The sequence below is a fragment of the Xenopus laevis genome, chromosome 9_10L, assembly GCF_017654675.1.
Source record: "Xenopus laevis strain J_2021 chromosome 9_10L, Xenopus_laevis_v10.1, whole genome shotgun sequence".
In the NCBI taxonomy this organism is placed as follows: domain Eukaryota; kingdom Metazoa; phylum Chordata; class Amphibia; order Anura; family Pipidae; genus Xenopus; species Xenopus laevis.
In genome coordinates, this window is record NC_054387.1 from 123,096,825 (window position 1) to 123,116,255 (window position 19,431).

Below are 19,431 nucleotides of genomic sequence, written 5' to 3' on the forward strand. Positions count from 1 at the left end.
AGCAAGAAACTCAAAAGTCAGTTCTAACTTCATAAATCCAAGGACATCGGCTCGGCCCATTCCTATTTATTTCTGCTTGATTTGTTGTTCTAACCTTTCTTTTTAGCAGACTTTCCGTGGCAGAGCCATAAACGTAGCACACACATCTGTCCTCCTCGGGGGATCTTTTAAGCATAATTTCTCCCACGCTCTTCTCTCCTTTTTTTATTTTTTTTATGGGGCTGCCGGATTCGCTTTTTCCCCCTGATTTGAACTGACGTTAAACGGAAGATCTATAAAGGCGATTTCGCGTGTATGTGTGCGACCTCTCCCTCTGCCCTTTTATGTTCCCAAACGCCAGCCTTCAAACAGCCAGTAAAAGCATATTGCTCAGCAACAGCTTAAAGCCTCTGGTAGAATATTAATTAAAGCCTTTTTTTTGTCACTCTCATATAATTAAATGTGCAGAAGTCACTTTCTGCAGTGCAACCCCCCCCCCAAAAATGCTGCTAGTAGTTTTGTTTATTCTTTTTTTTTTTGTGACTTCCTAAATTTAGTACGTGCCTTGGAGGGCATCCAAAAAGGAATTTATTGGGCAATGGAGACGTCAGGAAAATGATGAAGGGTTTGCAGAGCAGCTGATAAGGGGTTTAATTATAAGGCTCAGCTGATAATATTTTCACTTTATAACTTGAGTCCTCATATAGTACATTGCAATAATGAGAATGGGAGGTGGTAAGTGGCCAAGAGGGGGACGTTTACCAGTGGGGCAGAAATAAGAAAAAAATTGTTGTGGTTTCCAAAGCCCAACGCTAATGTATGAAACAAATTAAAGGCAAGAAAGGCAGGGGGACGCTCACGTTTTGGGTATTTTTGGCTGTTAGTTCCACCAGCTTCTGCTACATTGTTTCAACAGTCAGAGGCAGCAGTACAGAGAATAGAAAGGGACAGAAACGGCTTTTAATAGTGATTACATTAAAAATGTTTTTTTTAGGGATACATAGACTCCACTAGCCGAACCCACGAATCCTTCGCAAAAGATTCGGCTGAATAACGAACTGAATCCAAATCCTAATTTGCATATCCTAATTTTACTTCCTTGTTTTGTGACCAGAAGTCATGCAATTTCCCTCCCCACCCCTAATTTGCATATGCACATGGATTCGGATTTGGTTCGGCTGGGCAGAAGGATTTGGCCGTGAAGGAATAGAAGAAAAAAAACTTTGAATTTTCGAATGTTTTTTTTTGGCCACTTCGACCATCGAATGGGCAACTTCGACCTTCGACTACGACTGATTACGAATGATTCGAACTAAAAAACGTTCGACTATTCGACCATTCGATAGTCGAAGTACTGTCTCTTTAAAACAAACCTTCGACCCCCTAGTTCGCCACCTAAAAGCTACCGAAGTCAATGTTAGTAAATGGGGAAGGTCCCCATAGGCTTCCTAACAATTTTCTGATCAAATGAAAATCCTTCGATCGATGGATTAAAATCCTTCGAATCGTTCGATTTTTCCTTTGAACGTACGATCGTAGGAAATGCGCGATGTTCGAAGTTGAAGGATTTCAATTCAGCAGTCGAATATCGAGGGTTAATTAACCCTCGATATTCGACCATAAGTAAATTTGCCCCTTTATGTTGGGGTTTACATCCTCAATGTGATGTAATGAAGTAACTAAGCTTCCTGTTTTATAGATTCGGTGGGGGGGGGGGTGTCAAAAAAGTTTTTTTGAACCTCTTAATGCTCTACCGCTTGGGGCCAGGGTCATTGGACTTGTTCACCTTTGAGTTAACTGTTAGTATGATGTAGAGAGTGATATTCTGAGACAATTTGCATTTGGTTTCCGTCTTTTATTATTTTTGTTTTTTGAGTTATTTAGCTTTTTATTCAGCAGCTCTCCAGTTTGCAGTTTCAGCTATCTGGTTGCCAGGGTCCAAATTCCCCTAGCAACCATGCATTGATTTGAATAAGAGACTGGAATATGAATAGCAGAGACACTGAATAGAAAGATGAGTAATAAAAAGTAGCAATAACTATAAAAGTGTAGCCTTACAGAGCAATTTGTTTTTTAGATGGGGTCAGTGATCCCCATCTGAAAGCTGGAAAGAGTCAGAAGAAGGAGGCAAATAATTCTAAAACTATAAAAAAAGGAAAAATGAAAAGTTGCTGAGAATTAGCCATTCTATAGTATACTAAAAGTCATCATAAAGGTGAACCACCCCTTCAAGTGAAAATGGCATTTCCAATATATTAGCAGGATTCCATTATGAAGATAATATGCAGTTTCCTCTGAACATGAGCCTTAGTAAGTGACTTCTATGAGAAACCTGGTTGTGTTTTGATTCATCTCTCAAACCAGCAGTGTTTTCGGAGGTTCTACAGTTTAACATTGATGTGATGATATTGATTTGCAGCCTGGTTGCCTGAATGTGATGGAACAAGGGCCGGAGAGAGGAAACGCTTGTGCGGGGACAATGCAGCTTGTAAGTACCACACTTTGCTTTTTGTCCCTTTTCTGAAACAACATTTGAGATGAGGCAGTTAGTGTATCTTGTGCCACACTGGCCAACTGTAACAATTCATCTCCATTCATACGCCTGTCTGACCATGCTCCAGCCCAACCAACCTTACCCCAATCTAGCCAACAACATCTAATCTACCCTTACTAGCTTTGTCCCTTTTGCAGCAGTCCAGGCCGCTTACAGCACTCCAACCTGTTCCTCATAATGGTGGCCCCTATCTGTGCCAGTATTTTCTGCCTCTCTCCCCACTCTCTATTTGTTCCTTTGTCTCATTTTCTATATTCTAATGCCCAACATATCATAATAGGTTTCTTTGGGCCCTTCCTCTCCTTCCTTCCTTCATTGCTCTCCTTCCTCTTCCTTTTCTTCCTTCCTTCCTTCCTTCCTTCCTTCCTTCCTTCCTTCCTTCCTTCCTTCCTTCCTTCCTTCCTTCCTTCCTTCCTTCCTTCCTCTTCTTCCTTATCTTCCTTCCTTCTTTCCTTCCTCTTCTTCCTTATCTTCCATCCTTCATTCCTCTCCTTCCTCTTGTTCTCTTTTTCCTTTTCTTCCTTCCTGTACTTACTCTATTTCCTTTTGTTCTCTTTTTCCTTTTATTCCTTCCTCTTCTTCCTTCTTGTCTCTTCTTTCTTTCCCTCTGTCCTTTCTCTTTATTCCTTCCTTCCTTCCTTCCTTCCTCTTTTTCCTTTTCTTTCTTCCTTGTCTTCCTTTCTCTTTTTTCTTCCTTCTTTCATTTTCTTCCTTCCTCCCTTTCTTAATTCCTTCTATTCTTCCTTTCTCATTTTTCTTCTTTCTTTCCTTCCTATTCTTCCTTATCTTCCATACTTACTCCCTCTCCTTCCTCCTGTTCTTTTTTTCCTTCCTTCCTTCCTTCCTTCCTTCCTTCCTTCCTTCCTTCCTTCCTTCCTTCCTTCCTTCCTTCCTTCCTTCCTTCCTTCCTTCCTTCCTTCCTCGTTTTCATTTTCTTCCTTCCTTGTCTTCCTTTCTCTTTTCTCTTCCTTCTTTCCTTTCTTCCTTTCTACTTCCTTAATTCCTACCTTTCTTCCTTCTTCTTTTTCCTTCCTTCCTTCCTTCCTTCCTTCCTTCCTTCCTTCCTTCCTTCCTTCCTTCCTTCCTTCCTTCCTTCCTCTTCTTCTCTCCATGAGTAAACAGCAGTTGTTGAGAGGGGCACAAAGTTTTCATTGCAGACCTTTCCCTTTCCTTTTGAATACATACAATGACGGAAAGGAAAGCTGAAATCACTGGGGGTGCCAAATGTTAGGCACCCCCAGTGACTGTCTTCACTTACCTGATGCCCTGGGCTGGTGATCCTGTTAACAGAAAAGCGACACTGGTGCGGGGGTTAATATCAGCTAGCACCCAGGGGCGATCCTGGCCCCTCCGCCGTCTGAGGCAGCAGCAGTTGCTGCTGCCCCCCCTCCCCCGGAAATTCGCTCTTAAAGTACCAGAAGCAGCATTTTTGCCGCTCCTGGTACCTAGTGGGGCGCTGCTGCCTCATTGGCTAAGCACCCCTGCTAGCACCATATATTGATCCTCTTTGTTCCATGGCCCGGGGCTGGCACATGTGCAGTTGAGTGAAAACGTCCAGTTTTCATTCAACTGCACGCACACACACACACATATACACACAAACACACACACACACACACACACACACACACATACACATACACACACACACACACACACACACACACACACACATACACACACACACACTGGCCGGGCAGTTTTCTGGTAACCTGAGCACTGGCCCAGGGTATCAGGCAAGTGTTTATACCATTTAGACTAACATTTGGCAACTCCCCAATGATTTTAACATTTCTTTCCAGATAAATAGCTGTTTTTACTCCACCCTTGTACAGAATGCTGCAATGCTGGATTTCGGCATATTCCTCATTCCCATCAGATAAACCCCATGCTTTGAACAGGCATTTGCGATCTCTGAAAATATCCCAGTCTATTTAAACTGACCAATTGCATAGAAATCTATTGTTCACTGCATGTAATTTAATTATGGCAAAAAGTATCCGTCAAAATTTAGAATGTTGTCATCTATAGAACGGAGGGTTAATGTATTCAGGTAAATCTCACCTCGGTGTGTAGCAACTTCAGCAAAAATCAGATCCTACAGGTACGTGGGCTCACTTGGGGTTCTTGAGATCCTCTGCTCCAGTCTCATACGGATATTTACATGTGGAGCATTAAACGGGTGGTTCACTTTTGAGTTAACTTTTAGTCTGTTATCAGTGGCCAGGGCCCGCACCCCCCTCAGGGCCCCCCGGCAGCTCGCACGCCACTCTCTTCTAAGGAAAATGTGGCCGTAAATGCGGCCGCTTCCGGCCGTACGGAGGGGGGCGGGGCCCAGCTGCACGTCCTGCGCCAGGGCCCTCCCCCCTCTAGTTACGTCAATTTGCCTTCATTTATTAAATAGTTTTTTAAATTATTTTCCTTCTTCTCCAGCTTCCAAATGGGGGTCACTGACCCCATTGAAAAAACAAATGTTCTATAAGGCTACACATGTATTATTGTTATTGCTACTTTTTATTTTATTTTGCTCATCTTTCTGTTCAGGCCTCTCCTATTCATATTCCAGTCTCTTATTCAAATCAGTGCATGGTTGCTAGGGGAATTTGTACCCTAACAACCAGAGTGCAGAGATTGCAAACTGGAGAGCTTCTAAATAAGAAGCTAAATAACTCAAAAACCACTAATAATAAAAAATGAAGACCAATTGTATATTGTCTCAGAATATCACTCTCTACATCATACGATTAAAAAAGTTAACTTGCTGTTTTTGCAGAACTAAAAGTAAAAGTGAAATGGGAAAGTTTCATAGGAAGTGTATTTCCCCTTTAACCCTGCAATGAAGCAAAATCTGAATTGTAAATGTGGTGCCAGCGGCTTCTCCTAGAAGACAATATTGCTCAGCACAAGAAACAGAGCCCACAACTCCGCTGCTTTCTCACAATCTCTGTTGCCATAGCAATACCAATCTTCAAAGCTGATTCTTTTTAGGATTGTTCACAGGAAACCTAAACTCTGTATTATTTGCAATAATTGGATTTTTTTATATCTCACTCCAGCCCCCCCCCCCATAAATATACACAAAACTTTGGGTCATTTAGAAATATCTATGAGTCTATGGTCCTAAAATGCTGGAATTGATTTGTCAGCCGTACAGATTCTACATACAAATGTGACAGGGAACCTTATATCACACGATTCATATCATTTTACTATTTATGGACACAGCATGCATTCTGGGGGAAAATTACATATATATATAAATTCTCTTCTTCTTTTCTGTGCCCAACATCTAAACACTGATTGCATTTATAATTATTTTATACAATAAAACATAAATACATCCTGTCAATTATAAACTTACACTTGGTGCTTAGTGATGTCATCAGTAATAATAATAATATAGAGATATTAGAAGTCTCCTTCAAGTTTCAAACTTTTCTGCGGCCTTGTTCCTTTGTCACATCTCCCCAATGATATATCTTATATATCCTTTTAATATATAGTAGGGGGTACATTATACCTTATAATACATGAGTGATATTCAGAGTTCCCTGTATAACTCAGCCTGCAGCCTTGTGCCTTTATATGGTCACAGAACCCCTCAGTGACTTCTAATATCCTTATCATTTACAGTAGGGGGTACATTATCCCTTATAATACATGAGTGATACTCAGAGTTCCCTGTATAACTCAGCCTGCAGCCTTGTGCCTTTATATGGTCACAGAACCCCTCAGTGACTTCTAATATCCTTATCATTTACAGTAGGGGGTACATTATCCCTTATAATACATGAGTGATACATAGAGTTCCCTGTATAACTCAGCCTGCAGCCTTGTGCCTTTTATGGTCACAGAACAACCCCTCAGTGACTTCTAATATCCTTATCATTTACAGTAGGGGGTACATTATCCCTTATAATACATGAGTGATACTGAGAGTTCCCTGTATAACTCAGCCTGCAGCCTTGTGCCTTTATATGGTCGCAGAATCCCTCAGTGACTTCTAATATCCTTATCATTTACAGTAGGGGTACATTATCCCTTATAATACATGAGTGATACTCAGAGTTCCCTGTATAACTCAGCCTGCAGCCTTGTGCCTTTTATGGTCACAGAACAACCCCTCAGTGACTTCTAATATCCTTATCATTTACAGTAGGGGGTACATTATCCCTTATAATACATCAGTGATACTGAGAGTTCCCTGTATAACTCAGCCTGCAGCCTTGTGCCTTTATATGGTCACAGAACCCCTCAGTGACTTCTAATATCCTTATCATTTACAGTAGGGGGTACATTATCCCTTATAATACATGAGTGATACTCAGAGTTCCCTGTATAACTCAGCCTGCAGCCTTGTGCCTTTTATGGTCACAGAACAACCCCTCAGTGACTTCTAATATCCTTATCATTTACAGTAGGGGGTACATTATCCCTTATAATACATGAGTGATACTCAGAGTTCCCTGTATAACTCAGCCTGCAGCCTTGTGCCTTTATATGGTCACAGAACCCCTCAGTGACTTCTAATATCCTTTTAATATATAGTAGGGGGTACATTATACCTTATAATACATGAGTGATACTCAGAGTTCCCTGTATAACTCAGCCTGCAGCCTTGTGCCTTTATATGGTCACAGAACCCCTCAGTGACTTCTAATATCCTTATCATTTACAGTAGGGGTACATTATCCCTTATAATACATGAGTGATACTCAGAGTTCCCTGTATAACTCAGCCTGCAGCCTTGTGCCTTTATATGGTCACAGAACAACCCCTCAGTGACTTCTAATATCCTTATCATTTACAGTAGGGGGTACATTATCCCTTATAATACATGAGTGATACTCAGAGTTCCCTGTATAACTCAGCCTGCAGCCTTGTGCCTTTATATGGTCACAGAACCCCTCAGTGACTTCTAATATCCTTATCATTTACAGTAGGGGGTACATTATCCCTTATAATACATGAGTGATACTCAGAGTTCCCTGTATAACTCAGCCTGCAGCCTTGTGCCTTTATATGGTCACAGAACCCCTCAGTGACTTCTAATATCCTTATCATTTACAGTAGGGGTACATTACCCCTTATAATACATGAGTGATACTCAGAGTTCCCTGTGTGTATATATATATATATATATATATATATATATATATATATATATATATATATATATATATATAGTCTGACACTGGAATTCAGGGAAAATGGTGCATTGTGGGAAAAAGACATGGCAATTGTGTTCTATAAATGAATTGCTAGGAATCCAAGATATTATTTGTCATTATATAAGACAGTATTAAGGTTTGGAAGAAAAATGATCTTTATTTATATGTTTATTTCTAGGGAAAGAATATTGATTTTTATAAAAGGGAGGTAAGTATCAGAAGCAGAAGGTTGTGGGGGCCTACAGATTCTAGCCATTAGGAGGGTGTGGGGGCCTACAGATCATAGCCAGCAGGGAGAGAGGGCTTCAGTCATGGGTCCCAACAAGATATTTTCAAGTGCCCCATCAGTCCAGCCCACTTTTGAGAAAGTGATATAACACAATGGCATCGTAACCACACCTACTTGTAGCTGTATCTTCCAGCCCTCAGGATAACTGTAGCCTTTTAGACATCCCCAAAAGAAAAAGAGATAATACGCAATGTAGTAAATAATGAATACAGTCTCTTGCTTTCATTCAGATGGAATACTTGCAGAAAGCCATGGGAAGAACGAGAGTGAAGTCTTCAATCTGCCTCGAAGGGTAAGAGACACAACAGAGGCCAGTGAAGTACTTCTCCAATCAGCAGATGAATGGAAGGTGCTGTTGCGTATCAATGAAAAAGTAGCTTTTCATGTTAACAAGGTGGATTCTTTGGATTTAGTGCTCTCCTTATCAAGTAATATAGGAACCAAGGAAGGGCTGACATTCCTGTTCCATATAAAATTAACTTGAGTTTCAACCTATAAGAGATTGGCTTGTTTCCTCTATTCTTGTGGTTCTTAACAAGAGGAGGCGGGGTTTATTAAAGGCTGTAAATGCAAAAAATCTCTTTCCAAAAATGCTCCTCAACGTTTCTCCATTGTTACCTAGTAGAGACGTGGACACAGCAATAACACTTCTTCAGGGGTTTAATTATATCTTGTGCTGCCATAGGCTATGACAGATATGCCATCCAGTGCCACCTACCATACACAGCAGATAACAGATAAACCACCATATTGTATTGTATTGGAGAGGGCTTATTTGTTATTTGCTATGTAACCTGTGCTCTTTAATATATAATATATATTAATTACTTTAAAATGCTTTCATTTTTTGGTGTCACTGTTCCTTTAAGGAAGAAATCTTAGTTGCAGGGACGATCATTTACAGATAGGGTTGCCACCTTTTAAAAGAATACTTACCAGCCAGTAGGGGCAGTAACCTAAAAGGGGCATGGCAGTGGCATAAAGGGGTGTGGTAATGATGTAGAGGGGGTGGGGCACTGCACGCAATGGCTTGAGGATGGGTTATGGAGCGATCCTGAAGAAAAAAGCTAAAGGACCAGTAACATCAAAATCATTCTTTAAAAATTCGTTAGTATACACAGAAAAAAAACACCAAGACAAATTTAACTTTAAAATCGCAAAGCCTTTATAAAGAAATAACTTTCCAAAGGCGAAACGGCGACCATCCATCGTGCGCCACTCGATTTCTCCTCCCTGGCTATCTCATATAAGGAAGGCAGGGACAGGGAGGAGAAATCGAGCGCCATACGATGGATCGCCCGATCGCTTTCTGAAGAGGAGTGCAAGCCGAGTTTCGGAAAGTTATTTCTTAAAGTATAAGTAAACCTTAAAAATAAGTGAATGTAAAATTGATAAGGGGGCTATTCTAAGCACTTTTGTCATTTCCATTCATTATTTATTTTCTTTTCATTCCAAGATATTAAAGGATACATGTGCTGTTAATATGAATGAATTTTGTTACAACAGCGCCACCTGCTGGTCATTTTCCCACCAGTCTGACCACCAAGTAGTCAAGGAAGTTGTCAGGAGAAAGAAAGAGGCTGCTCTGATGTTCTTCTGCTTAGGAAAAAAATTAAAAACCTTTCTCAAATCTTTCCTAAGCAGAAGAACATCAGAGCAGTCTCTGTCTCTTTTCTGACAACTTCCTTGACTACTTGGTGGTCAGACTGGTTGGAAAATGACCAGCAGGTGGCGCTGTTGTAGGGAAAAAATTAGAAAACTTTCTCAAATCTTTCCTAAGCAGAAGAACATCAGAGCAGTCTCTGTCTCTTTTCTGACAACTTCCTTGACTACTTGGTGGTCAGACTGGTGGGAAAATGACCAGCAGGTGGCGCTATTGTAACAAAATTCATTCATGTTAACAGTACATGTATCCTTTAATATCTTGGAATGAAAAGAAAATAAATAATGAATGTAAATGACAAAAGTGCTCAGAATAGCCCCCTCATCAATTTTACATTCACATATTTTAAAGGTTTACTTGTCCTTTAATAAAGAATTTGAGATTTTTAAGTTTAATTTGTCTTGGTGTTTTTTTTATGCATACTAACGAATTTTATTTAAATTTTTTTTGATGTTACTGGTCCTGTAAGCGTCGTGTAGATTGGGGGGGGGGGGCCAAGGGCTAATCTTAAGGGTATTTACAAATTTAACGGCAACTACATTGCCGGTAAATTTGTAACACCAGCCCCAGCCCTCGCTGGTGTTTTACCGGGTGGCAACCCTATTTACAGATCCCTACAATTCTAAACTTCATTATACAATACATTATAATATATAGAAGATATTTGATCATGTTATTTGATACAGTTTATTTCCTTCGTTGGGGGGCTTGGGGTATGGATACCTGCCATATACTTTGTGAGCTACCACAGACATAGTCACTATCCAGAGCAATGATGCCAGGTATAATTCTTCCCGAGTGGCTACAAATTCAGTCAAATGTATTCATCCATTCTAAACAAATAAAGAAGTTAATTCCGCAGAACCCGGAAAGTCATATCCCTCCAGCAATGGAGTCCTTCCGACATGGAACAGTAAATAAAAGCAATACTAGAACTGACTTAAAGGTTGACTTTGACAGATTAGTGCCCTTTTTCAAGTGGATTTAACTAAATGTCAGTGGAAGAAAAAAACAGAAAGTGGTCTAAAAGTTGGATGAAGGTTCATTGAATATACTGTACTTGATAGATGAGTTGAGATTCAGGGATGGGTGTATCCTTCAACTTGTTGCAGCTAGTGGGCTGAGGTTTGAGGGCCAGATTATATTAAAATTGTTTTACATGCAAGTCTATGGAGCCCTTGAGCAAATTAAAGGAGAACTAAACCCTAAAAGGAATATGTCTAAAAATGCCATCTTTTATATAGCGAACTTATTGCCCCAGCCTAAAGTTTCAGCTTGTCAATAGCAGCAATGATCCGGGACTTCAAACTTGTCACAGGGGGTCACCATCTTGGAAAGTGTCTGTGACACTCACATGCTCAGTGGGCTCTGATTGGCTGTTGAGAAGCTAAGCTTAGGGGTCGTCACTAATTATCCAGCAGAAAATGAGCTTCCCCTGTAATATAAGCTGATGCTACAGGTTTGCTGATTATTAAATTCTGATGCTAATTGCACTGGTTTCTGTGCTGCCATGTAGTAATTACCTGTATTAATTACTAATCAGCCTTATATTGTGACATTTCTATTCTATGTGTACTGTATATTGTGAGTGGGTCCCTAAGCTCAGTAAGTGACAGCAGCACAGAGCATGTAAATTTCTGAGTAAAAAAACCAGCGCTAAAAGCTTTGAGGGGAAAAAAGCAAAAAGATGGTAATATATAGTGTAGTATTTCCCTTTAAATAAAAACACCCTTTGTGTCACAGGTTTCTTTAGGAGTTTCACTCCTTCGCAGGTGGGGTCAGTTCACCCTATATGCCTTCACCACTTTCAATTATTTCACCTTTCGTGTTTATAAGTTTTATACTTACAAACGTTTAAAATAGTTGTTCGCATTAAGGTATTACAGCTCTTCAGTCGAAGTACACTCCACATCAATTCTACGAAAACAGGCTTAACATCGTGTAAAACCGTTTTTAATTTACATAGATACAAGTTAAAATTACACTCACATTGGGTTTCTTTAAAAACAAGCGTGTCACTCATCCACAGGTTTTCCCCAGTCCTTAAAAGATGTTGCGCTGTATAAAAAGATTTTAAAAGATGCCGGCATAAAACAGCGTGTCCTGCTGGGCCCCTCTGGATGACGTCACCACAAGCCGACGCGTTTCGTCTCAAAAGACTTTCTCAAGGCTACAGTTCTTCTCTGCGCAAATGCGCCTTTTACTCTGTCCTGCTACCATGGCAACGCTCTCTGCGTACTTCCTGTTTTCGCAAATCATGACGGGTTGTTATAGCAACCCGCTTTTTCTACTTACATTATTTGGTGGTCTCCCACTTGAGGATGAGGTCCGCCTGTTGTTATGCCTATATACCATAGTTACCACAATTTTATGCAAACATCATTGTGTTATTACACCATTATCATAAGGGATTTTACAATATCTCCCACATATATTTTTCAGTTTCTCAGTCTCAATTTCACAGTGTACATCAAATAAACCAAATGTATTTTCCAAAATATACTGCATACAATGACTAGTTTTTTCTTTTTTTTTTTTTTTTTTTTTTTTTTTTGAGTTTTTCTTTTATCTGTGTGTTCCTCTCTTGATTCAATATGTCAGTTTACAAAAAGGCCCTCAAGTTGATATCAATGTTTAACCCCTTTGGAATATATGATTCCAATTTATATATCCATCTGCTCTCATTTTGTAATGTCTTTTTTATCAAGTCTCCACCTCTCCATTGATTTTTTACAACTTCTATACCCCAATATGTCAGACCTGTGGGGTTCATTTTATGGTGTTCCTTAAAATGTTTGGAGACGCTATGATTTTCCTTACCATTTTTTATATTATTAATATGCTCTCTGATCCGTTCTCTTAATTCTCTATTTGTCTTGCCCACATATTGTAATCCACATGGACATTGTAGGCAATATATGACATTTTTTGTTCTACAATTAATGTTTTGTTCGATCTCAAATTTCTGTTTATTTACTGTTGAAGTGAAGCATTTCTTCTTTACCCCATATTTACAGGCCTTACAGAGGGAGCAAGGAAAGAAACCTATCCAACTGCATTCTTTTGTTCTCTTTTTTGTTTTATCAGTATCACAATAACTGTTCACTAGTTTTTGATGTAAATTATTTGCACGTTTAAATACTATTTTTGGTTGGTCTGGAATCACGTTGGCTAGTTCGGCATCACATTTTAGGATACCCCAATGTTTTTTTATAATTTTTTTGACTTCTCCTGCTAGGGGGTTATAAGTAGTTGAAAATATTATTTCCAAATTTTCTTCTCCTTTTTCTATTTTTTTATTTAGAAGATCTGTTCTTTCTATATTTTTTACCTTCTCTCTAGATTTGTTAATTATATTTTCTTTATAACCTCTCTCTTTGAACCTTTTACTCACAAAATCCAATTGTTTATTCATCTCTCCTTCTTCACTACAGTTTTTCTTTATTCTGCACATCTGGCTATATGGAATACTATTTACCCATTGTGGATGGTGATTGCTATTTGGCATCACGTAATTATTGGCATCCACACTCTTGAAATAGGTCTTAAAGTGTATTTGTTGGTTTTTTCGATATATTTCTAAATCTAGAAAATTTATATTCTCAACACTGTAATTTAACGTAAATTCCAGATTTAGATCATTCTGGTTGAGGGACTGAACATATTCCTTTAGGGTGTTTTCAGTACCCCTCCAGACCAGTATGATATCGTCAATATAGCGCCGCCATAGGACAAGATCCGCACCAGCTTGCAATTTGGGGGTTATGTTGTTTTCCTCCCAATATCCTAGATGTAAATTTGCATAGCTTGGTGCGAACCTCGTTCCCATGGCGGTGCCGCATGTCTGGAGGTAGTATCTATCCTGAAACCAGAAGAAGTTGTGTTCTAATATGAACTCTATCCCCTTAAGAATAAATTCTTTTTGAATAGTAGGTATTTGATCATCCTTTTCTAAAAAGTGTGCTGTTGCTTTAATGCCCTGAATGTGTCTTATAGAGGTGTATAAAGATTTCACATCCAGTGTAGCCAATATCATATTTGGCTCCCACTTTAAATTTTGAAAAACCCTTATCACCTCTGTTGAATCTTTTAAATAGGCTGGAAGAGAAATTACATGTTTTTGTAGCATTTTATCAATATATTGTGATAGGTTGCTCGTAAGCGATCCTATACCTGATATAATGGGTCTTCCAGGTGGATTAATAATATCCTTATGGATTTTTGGAAGACAGTAAAACACAGGGGTAACTGGGTAATCGATCTTCAAATATTTCCATTCTGTTTCACTTAATATTTCATTTTCTCTTGCTTCATTTAGCATACAATGTAATTTTTTTCTAAATATTTCCGTAGGATTTGTTGTTAATTCCTTATATGTTTCTATATCTTCTATCAAAGTTCTACACATTTTTAAGTATTGTTCTTTGTCCATCACGACAATTCCACCCCCCTTGTCTGCAGCTTTTATTATTAGATTTTCCAATTTTTCCAAATTATCAATCATTGTTTGTTCCAAATTGGAAAATTCTCTTGATTCTTGGTGCTGGCCTAACTTTTTTTGCAGTTGTTCAATTTTTGTATTATACTCATTTAATTCCTTTGATCTTTGTTTTATAATTAACTGCATTAATTTGACAGTACATCCATTCAATATCTCATTCCATTCTGTTATGAATTCTACATTATCCCTCCCAAATGTGGGTTCTTTTTTAATGCGTAACCCTCTTGGGGTAATTTGATTTTCAATATATTTACTAAGGCTGATCTTTTCCCACCATATTCGCATCTCTTTAGCCATAAGGTGTTCTAAGTCATTAAAATCTTCATACATTTCAATATCAATGAAATTACTACTATCATTTAGATCAATACTATCATTTTTAAATATAATGTCCAGATCATGTTTTTTAGATTGTCTAAATGCAAACATGCTTACAGAGTCCCTTGGATTTTTGGAGAAGTTCAAAGTCTTAAAACAGAAAAAGGTATCCAAGTGTCACTGTTCACCCTCCTCTGCCGGTCAATATCCGTTCTCCTTCGGAAAGTCAATAAATTTCTGAGTAAAAAAACCAGCGCTAAAAGCTTTGAGGGGAAAAAAGCAAAAAGATGGTAATATATAGTGTAGTATTTCCCTTTAAATAAAAACACCCTTTGTGTCACAGGTTTCTTTAGGAGTTTCACTCCTTCGCAGGTGGGGTCAGTTCACCCTATATGCCTTCACCACTTTCAATTATTTCACCTTTCGTGTTTATAAGTTTTATACTTACAAACGTTTAAAATAGTTGTTCGCATTAAGGTATTACAGCTCTTCAGTCGAAGTACACTCCACATCAATTCTACGAAAACAGGCTTAACATCGTGTAAAACCGTTTTTAATTTACATAGATACAAGTTAAAATTACACTCACATTGGGTTTCTTTAAAAACAAGCGTGTCACTCATCCACAGGTTTTCCCCAGTCCTTAAAAGATGTTGCGCTGTATAAAAAGATTTTAAAAGATGCCGGCATAAAACAGCGTGTCCTGCTGGGCCCCTCTGGATGACGTCACCACAAGCCGACGCGTTTCGTCTCAAAAGACTTTCTCAAGGCTACAGTTCTTCTCTGCGCAAATGCGCCTTTTACTCTGTCCTGCTACCATGGCAACGCTCTCTGCGTACTTCCTGTTTTCGCAAATCATGACGGGTTGTTATAGCAACCCGCTTTTTCTACTTACATTATTTGGTGGTCTCCCACTTGAGGATGAGGTCCGCCTGTTGTTATGCCTATATACCATAGTTACCACAATTTTATGCAAACATCATTGTGTTATTACACCATTATCATAAGGGATTTTACAATATCTCCCACATATATTTTTCAGTTTCTCAGTCTCAATTTCACAGTGTACATCAAATAAACCAAATGTATTTTCCAAAATATACTGCATACAATGACTAGTTTTTTCTTTTTTTTTTTTTTTTTTTTTTTTTTTTGAGTTTTTCTTTTATCTGTGTGTTCCTCTCTTGATTCAATATGTCAGTTTACAAAAAGGCCCTCAAGTTGATATCAATGTTTAACCCCTTTGGAATATATGATTCCAATTTATATATCCATCTGCTCTCATTTTGTAATGTCTTTTTTATCAAGTCTCCACCTCTCCATTGATTTTTTACAACTTCTATACCCCAATATGTCAGACCTGTGGGGTTCATTTTATGGTGTTCCTTAAAATGTTTGGAGACGCTATGATTTTCCTTACCATTTTTTATATTATTAATATGCTCTCTGATCCGTTCTCTTAATTCTCTATTTGTCTTGCCCACATATTGTAATCCACATGGACATTGTAGGCAATATATGACATTTTTTGTTCTACAATTAATGTTTTGTTCGATCTCAAATTTCTGTTTATTTACTGTTGAAGTGAAGCATTTCTTCTTTACCCCATATTTACAGGCCTTACAGAGGGAGCAAGGAAAGAAACCTATCCAACTGCATTCTTTTGTTCTCTTTTTTGTTTTATCAGTATCACAATAACTGTTCACTAGTTTTTGATGTAAATTATTTGCACGTTTAAATACTATTTTTGGTTGGTCTGGAATCACGTTGGCTAGTTCGGCATCACATTTTAGGATACCCCAATGTTTTTTTATAATTTTTTTGACTTCTCCTGCTAGGGGGTTATAAGTAGTTGAAAATATTATTTCCAAATTTTCTTCTCCTTTTTCTATTTTTTTATTTAGAAGATCTGTTCTTTCTATATTTTTTACCTTCTCTCTAGATTTGTTAATTATATTTTCTTTATAACCTCTCTCTTTGAACCTTTTACTCACAAAATCCAATTGTTTATTCATCTCTCCTTCTTCACTACAGTTTTTCTTTATTCTGCACATCTGGCTATATGGAATACTATTTACCCATTGTGGATGGTGATTGCTATTTGGCATCACGTAATTATTGGCATCCACACTCTTGAAATAGGTCTTAAAGTGTATTTGTTGGTTTTTTCGATATATTTCTAAATCTAGAAAATTTATATTCTCAACACTGTAATTTAACGTAAATTCCAGATTTAGATCATTCTGGTTGAGGGACTGAACATATTCCTTTAGGGTGTTTTCAGTACCCCTCCAGACCAGTATGATATCGTCAATATAGCGCCGCCATAGGACAAGATCCGCACCAGCTTGCAATTTGGGGGTTATGTTGTTTTCCTCCCAATATCCTAGATGTAAATTTGCATAGCTTGGTGCGAACCTCGTTCCCATGGCGGTGCCGCATGTCTGGAGGTAGTATCTATCCTGAAACCAGAAGAAGTTGTGTTCTAATATGAACTCTATCCCCTTAAGAATAAATTCTTTTTGAATAGTAGGTATTTGATCATCCTTTTCTAAAAAGTGTGCTGTTGCTTTAATGCCCTGAATGTGTCTTATAGAGGTGTATAAAGATTTCACATCCAGTGTAGCCAATATCATATTTGGCTCCCACTTTAAATTTTGAAAAACCCTTATCACCTCTGTTGAATCTTTTAAATAGGCTGGAAGAGAAATTACATGTTTTTGTAGCATTTTATCAATATATTGTGATAGGTTGCTCGTAAGCGATCCTATACCTGATATAATGGGTCTTCCAGGTGGATTAATAATATCCTTATGGATTTTTGGAAGACAGTAAAACACAGGGGTAACTGGGTAATCGATCTTCAAATATTTCCATTCTGTTTCACTTAATATTTCATTTTCTCTTGCTTCATTTAGCATACAATGTAATTTTTTTCTAAATATTTCCGTAGGATTTGTTGTTAATTCCTTATATGTTTCTATATCTTCTATCAAAGTTCTACACATTTTTAAGTATTGTTCTTTGTCCATCACGACAATTCCACCCCCCTTGTCTGCAGCTTTTATTATTAGATTTTCCAATTTTTCCAAATTATCAATCATTGTTTGTTCCAAATTGGAAAATTCTCTTGATTCTTGGTGCTGGCCTAACTTTTTTTGCAGTTGTTCAATTTTTGTATTATACTCATTTAATTCCTTTGATCTTTGTTTTATAATTAACTGCATTAATTTGACAGTACATCCATTCAATATCTCATTCCATTCTGTTATGAATTCTACATTATCCCTCCCAAATGTGGGTTCTTTTTTAATGCGTAACCCTCTTGGGGTAATTTGATTTTCAATATATTTACTAAGGCTGATCTTTTCCCACCATATTCGCATCTCTTTAGCCATAAGGTGTTCTAAGTCATTAAAATCTTCATACATTTCAATATCAATGAAATTACTACTATCATTTAGATCAATACTATCATTTTTAAATATAATGTCCAGATCATGTTTTTTAGATTGTCTAAATGCAAACATGCTTACAGAGTCCCTTGGATTTTTGGAGAAGTTCAAAGTCTTAAAACAGAAAAAGGTATCCAAGTGTCACTGTTCACCCTCCTCTGCCGGTCAATATCCGTTCTCCTTCGGAAAGTCAATAAATTTCTGAGTAAAAAAACCAGCGCTAAAAGCTTTGAGGGGAAAAAAGCAAAAAGATGGTAATATATAGTGTAGTATTTCCCTTTAAATAAAAACACCCTTTGTGTCACAGGTTTCTTTAGGAGTTTCACTCCTTCGCAGGTGGGGTCAGTTCACCCTATATGCCTTCACCACTTTCAATTATTTCACCTTTCGTGTTTATAAGTTTTATACTTACAAACGTTTAAAATAGTTGTTCGCATTAAGGTATTACAGCTCTTCAGTCGAAGTACACTCCACATCAATTCTACGAAAACAGGCTTAACATCGTGTAAAACCGTTTTTAATTTACATAGATACAAGTTAAAATTACACTCACATTGGGTTTCTTTAAAAACAAGCGTGTCACTCATCCACAGGTTTTCCCCAGTCCTTAAAAGATGTTGCGCTGTATAAAAAGATTTTAAAAGATGCCGGCATAAAACAGCGTGTCCTGCTGGGCCCCTCTGGATGACGTCACCACAAGCCGACGCGTTTCGTCTCAAAAGACTTTCTCAAGGCTACAGTTCTTCTCTGCGCAAATGCGCCTTTTACTCTGTCCTGCTACCATGGCAACGCTCTCTGCGTACTTCCTGTTTTCGCAAATCATGACGGGTTGTTATAGCAACCCGCTTTTTCTACTTACATTATTTGGTGGTCTCCCACTTGAGGATGAGGTCCGCCTGTTGTTATGCCTATATACCATAGTTACCACAATTTTATGCAAACATCATTGTGTTATTACACCATTATCATAAGGGATTTTACAATATCTCCCACATATATTTTTCAGTTTCTCAGTCTCAATTTCACAGTGTACATCAAATAAACCAAATGTATTTTCCAAAATATACTGCATACAATGACTAGTTTTTTCTTTTTTTTTTTTTTTTTTTTTTTTTTTTTTGAGTTTTTCTTTTATCTGTGTGTTCCTCTCTTGATTCAATATGTCAGTTTACAAAAAGGCCCTCAAGTTGATATCAATGTTTAACCCCTTTGGAATATATGATTCCAATTTATATATCCATCTGCTCTCATTTTGTAATGTCTTTTTTATCAAGTCTCCACCTCTCCATTGATTTTTTACAACTTCTATACCCCAATATGTCAGACCTGTGGGGTTCATTTTATGGTGTTCCTTAAAATGTTTGGAGACGCTATGATTTTCCTTACCATTTTTTATATTATTAATATGCTCTCTGATCCGTTCTCTTAATTCTCTATTTGTCTTGCCCACATATTGTAATCCACATGGACATTGTAGGCAATATATGACATTTTTTGTTCT

The 19,431-nt window shown here is 37.9% G+C and overlaps 1 protein-coding gene across 4 annotated transcripts in view; it reads left to right on the forward strand.

The window, feature by feature from the left end:
- The window catches only part of LOC108701689 (regulator of G-protein signaling 11), a 91,731-nt gene that overhangs the window by 41,299 nt on the left and 31,001 nt on the right, over positions 1–19,431 (forward strand). For 3 of the 4 annotated variants that reach the window (XR_005964023.1, XM_041576046.1, XM_041576048.1), the window contains exons 9-11: positions 2,399–2,467; positions 7,883–7,912; positions 8,224–8,285. Coding sequence is in view for 3 of the 4 variants with exons in the window: in XM_041576046.1 (XP_041431980.1) it covers positions 2,399–2,467; positions 7,883–7,912; positions 8,224–8,285 (161 nt within the window). In the remaining variant the exon portion in view is untranslated. The remainder of the gene's footprint in view (positions 1–2,398; positions 2,468–7,882; positions 7,913–8,223; positions 8,286–19,431) is intronic. The other variant, XM_041576047.1, reaches the window with a different exon arrangement.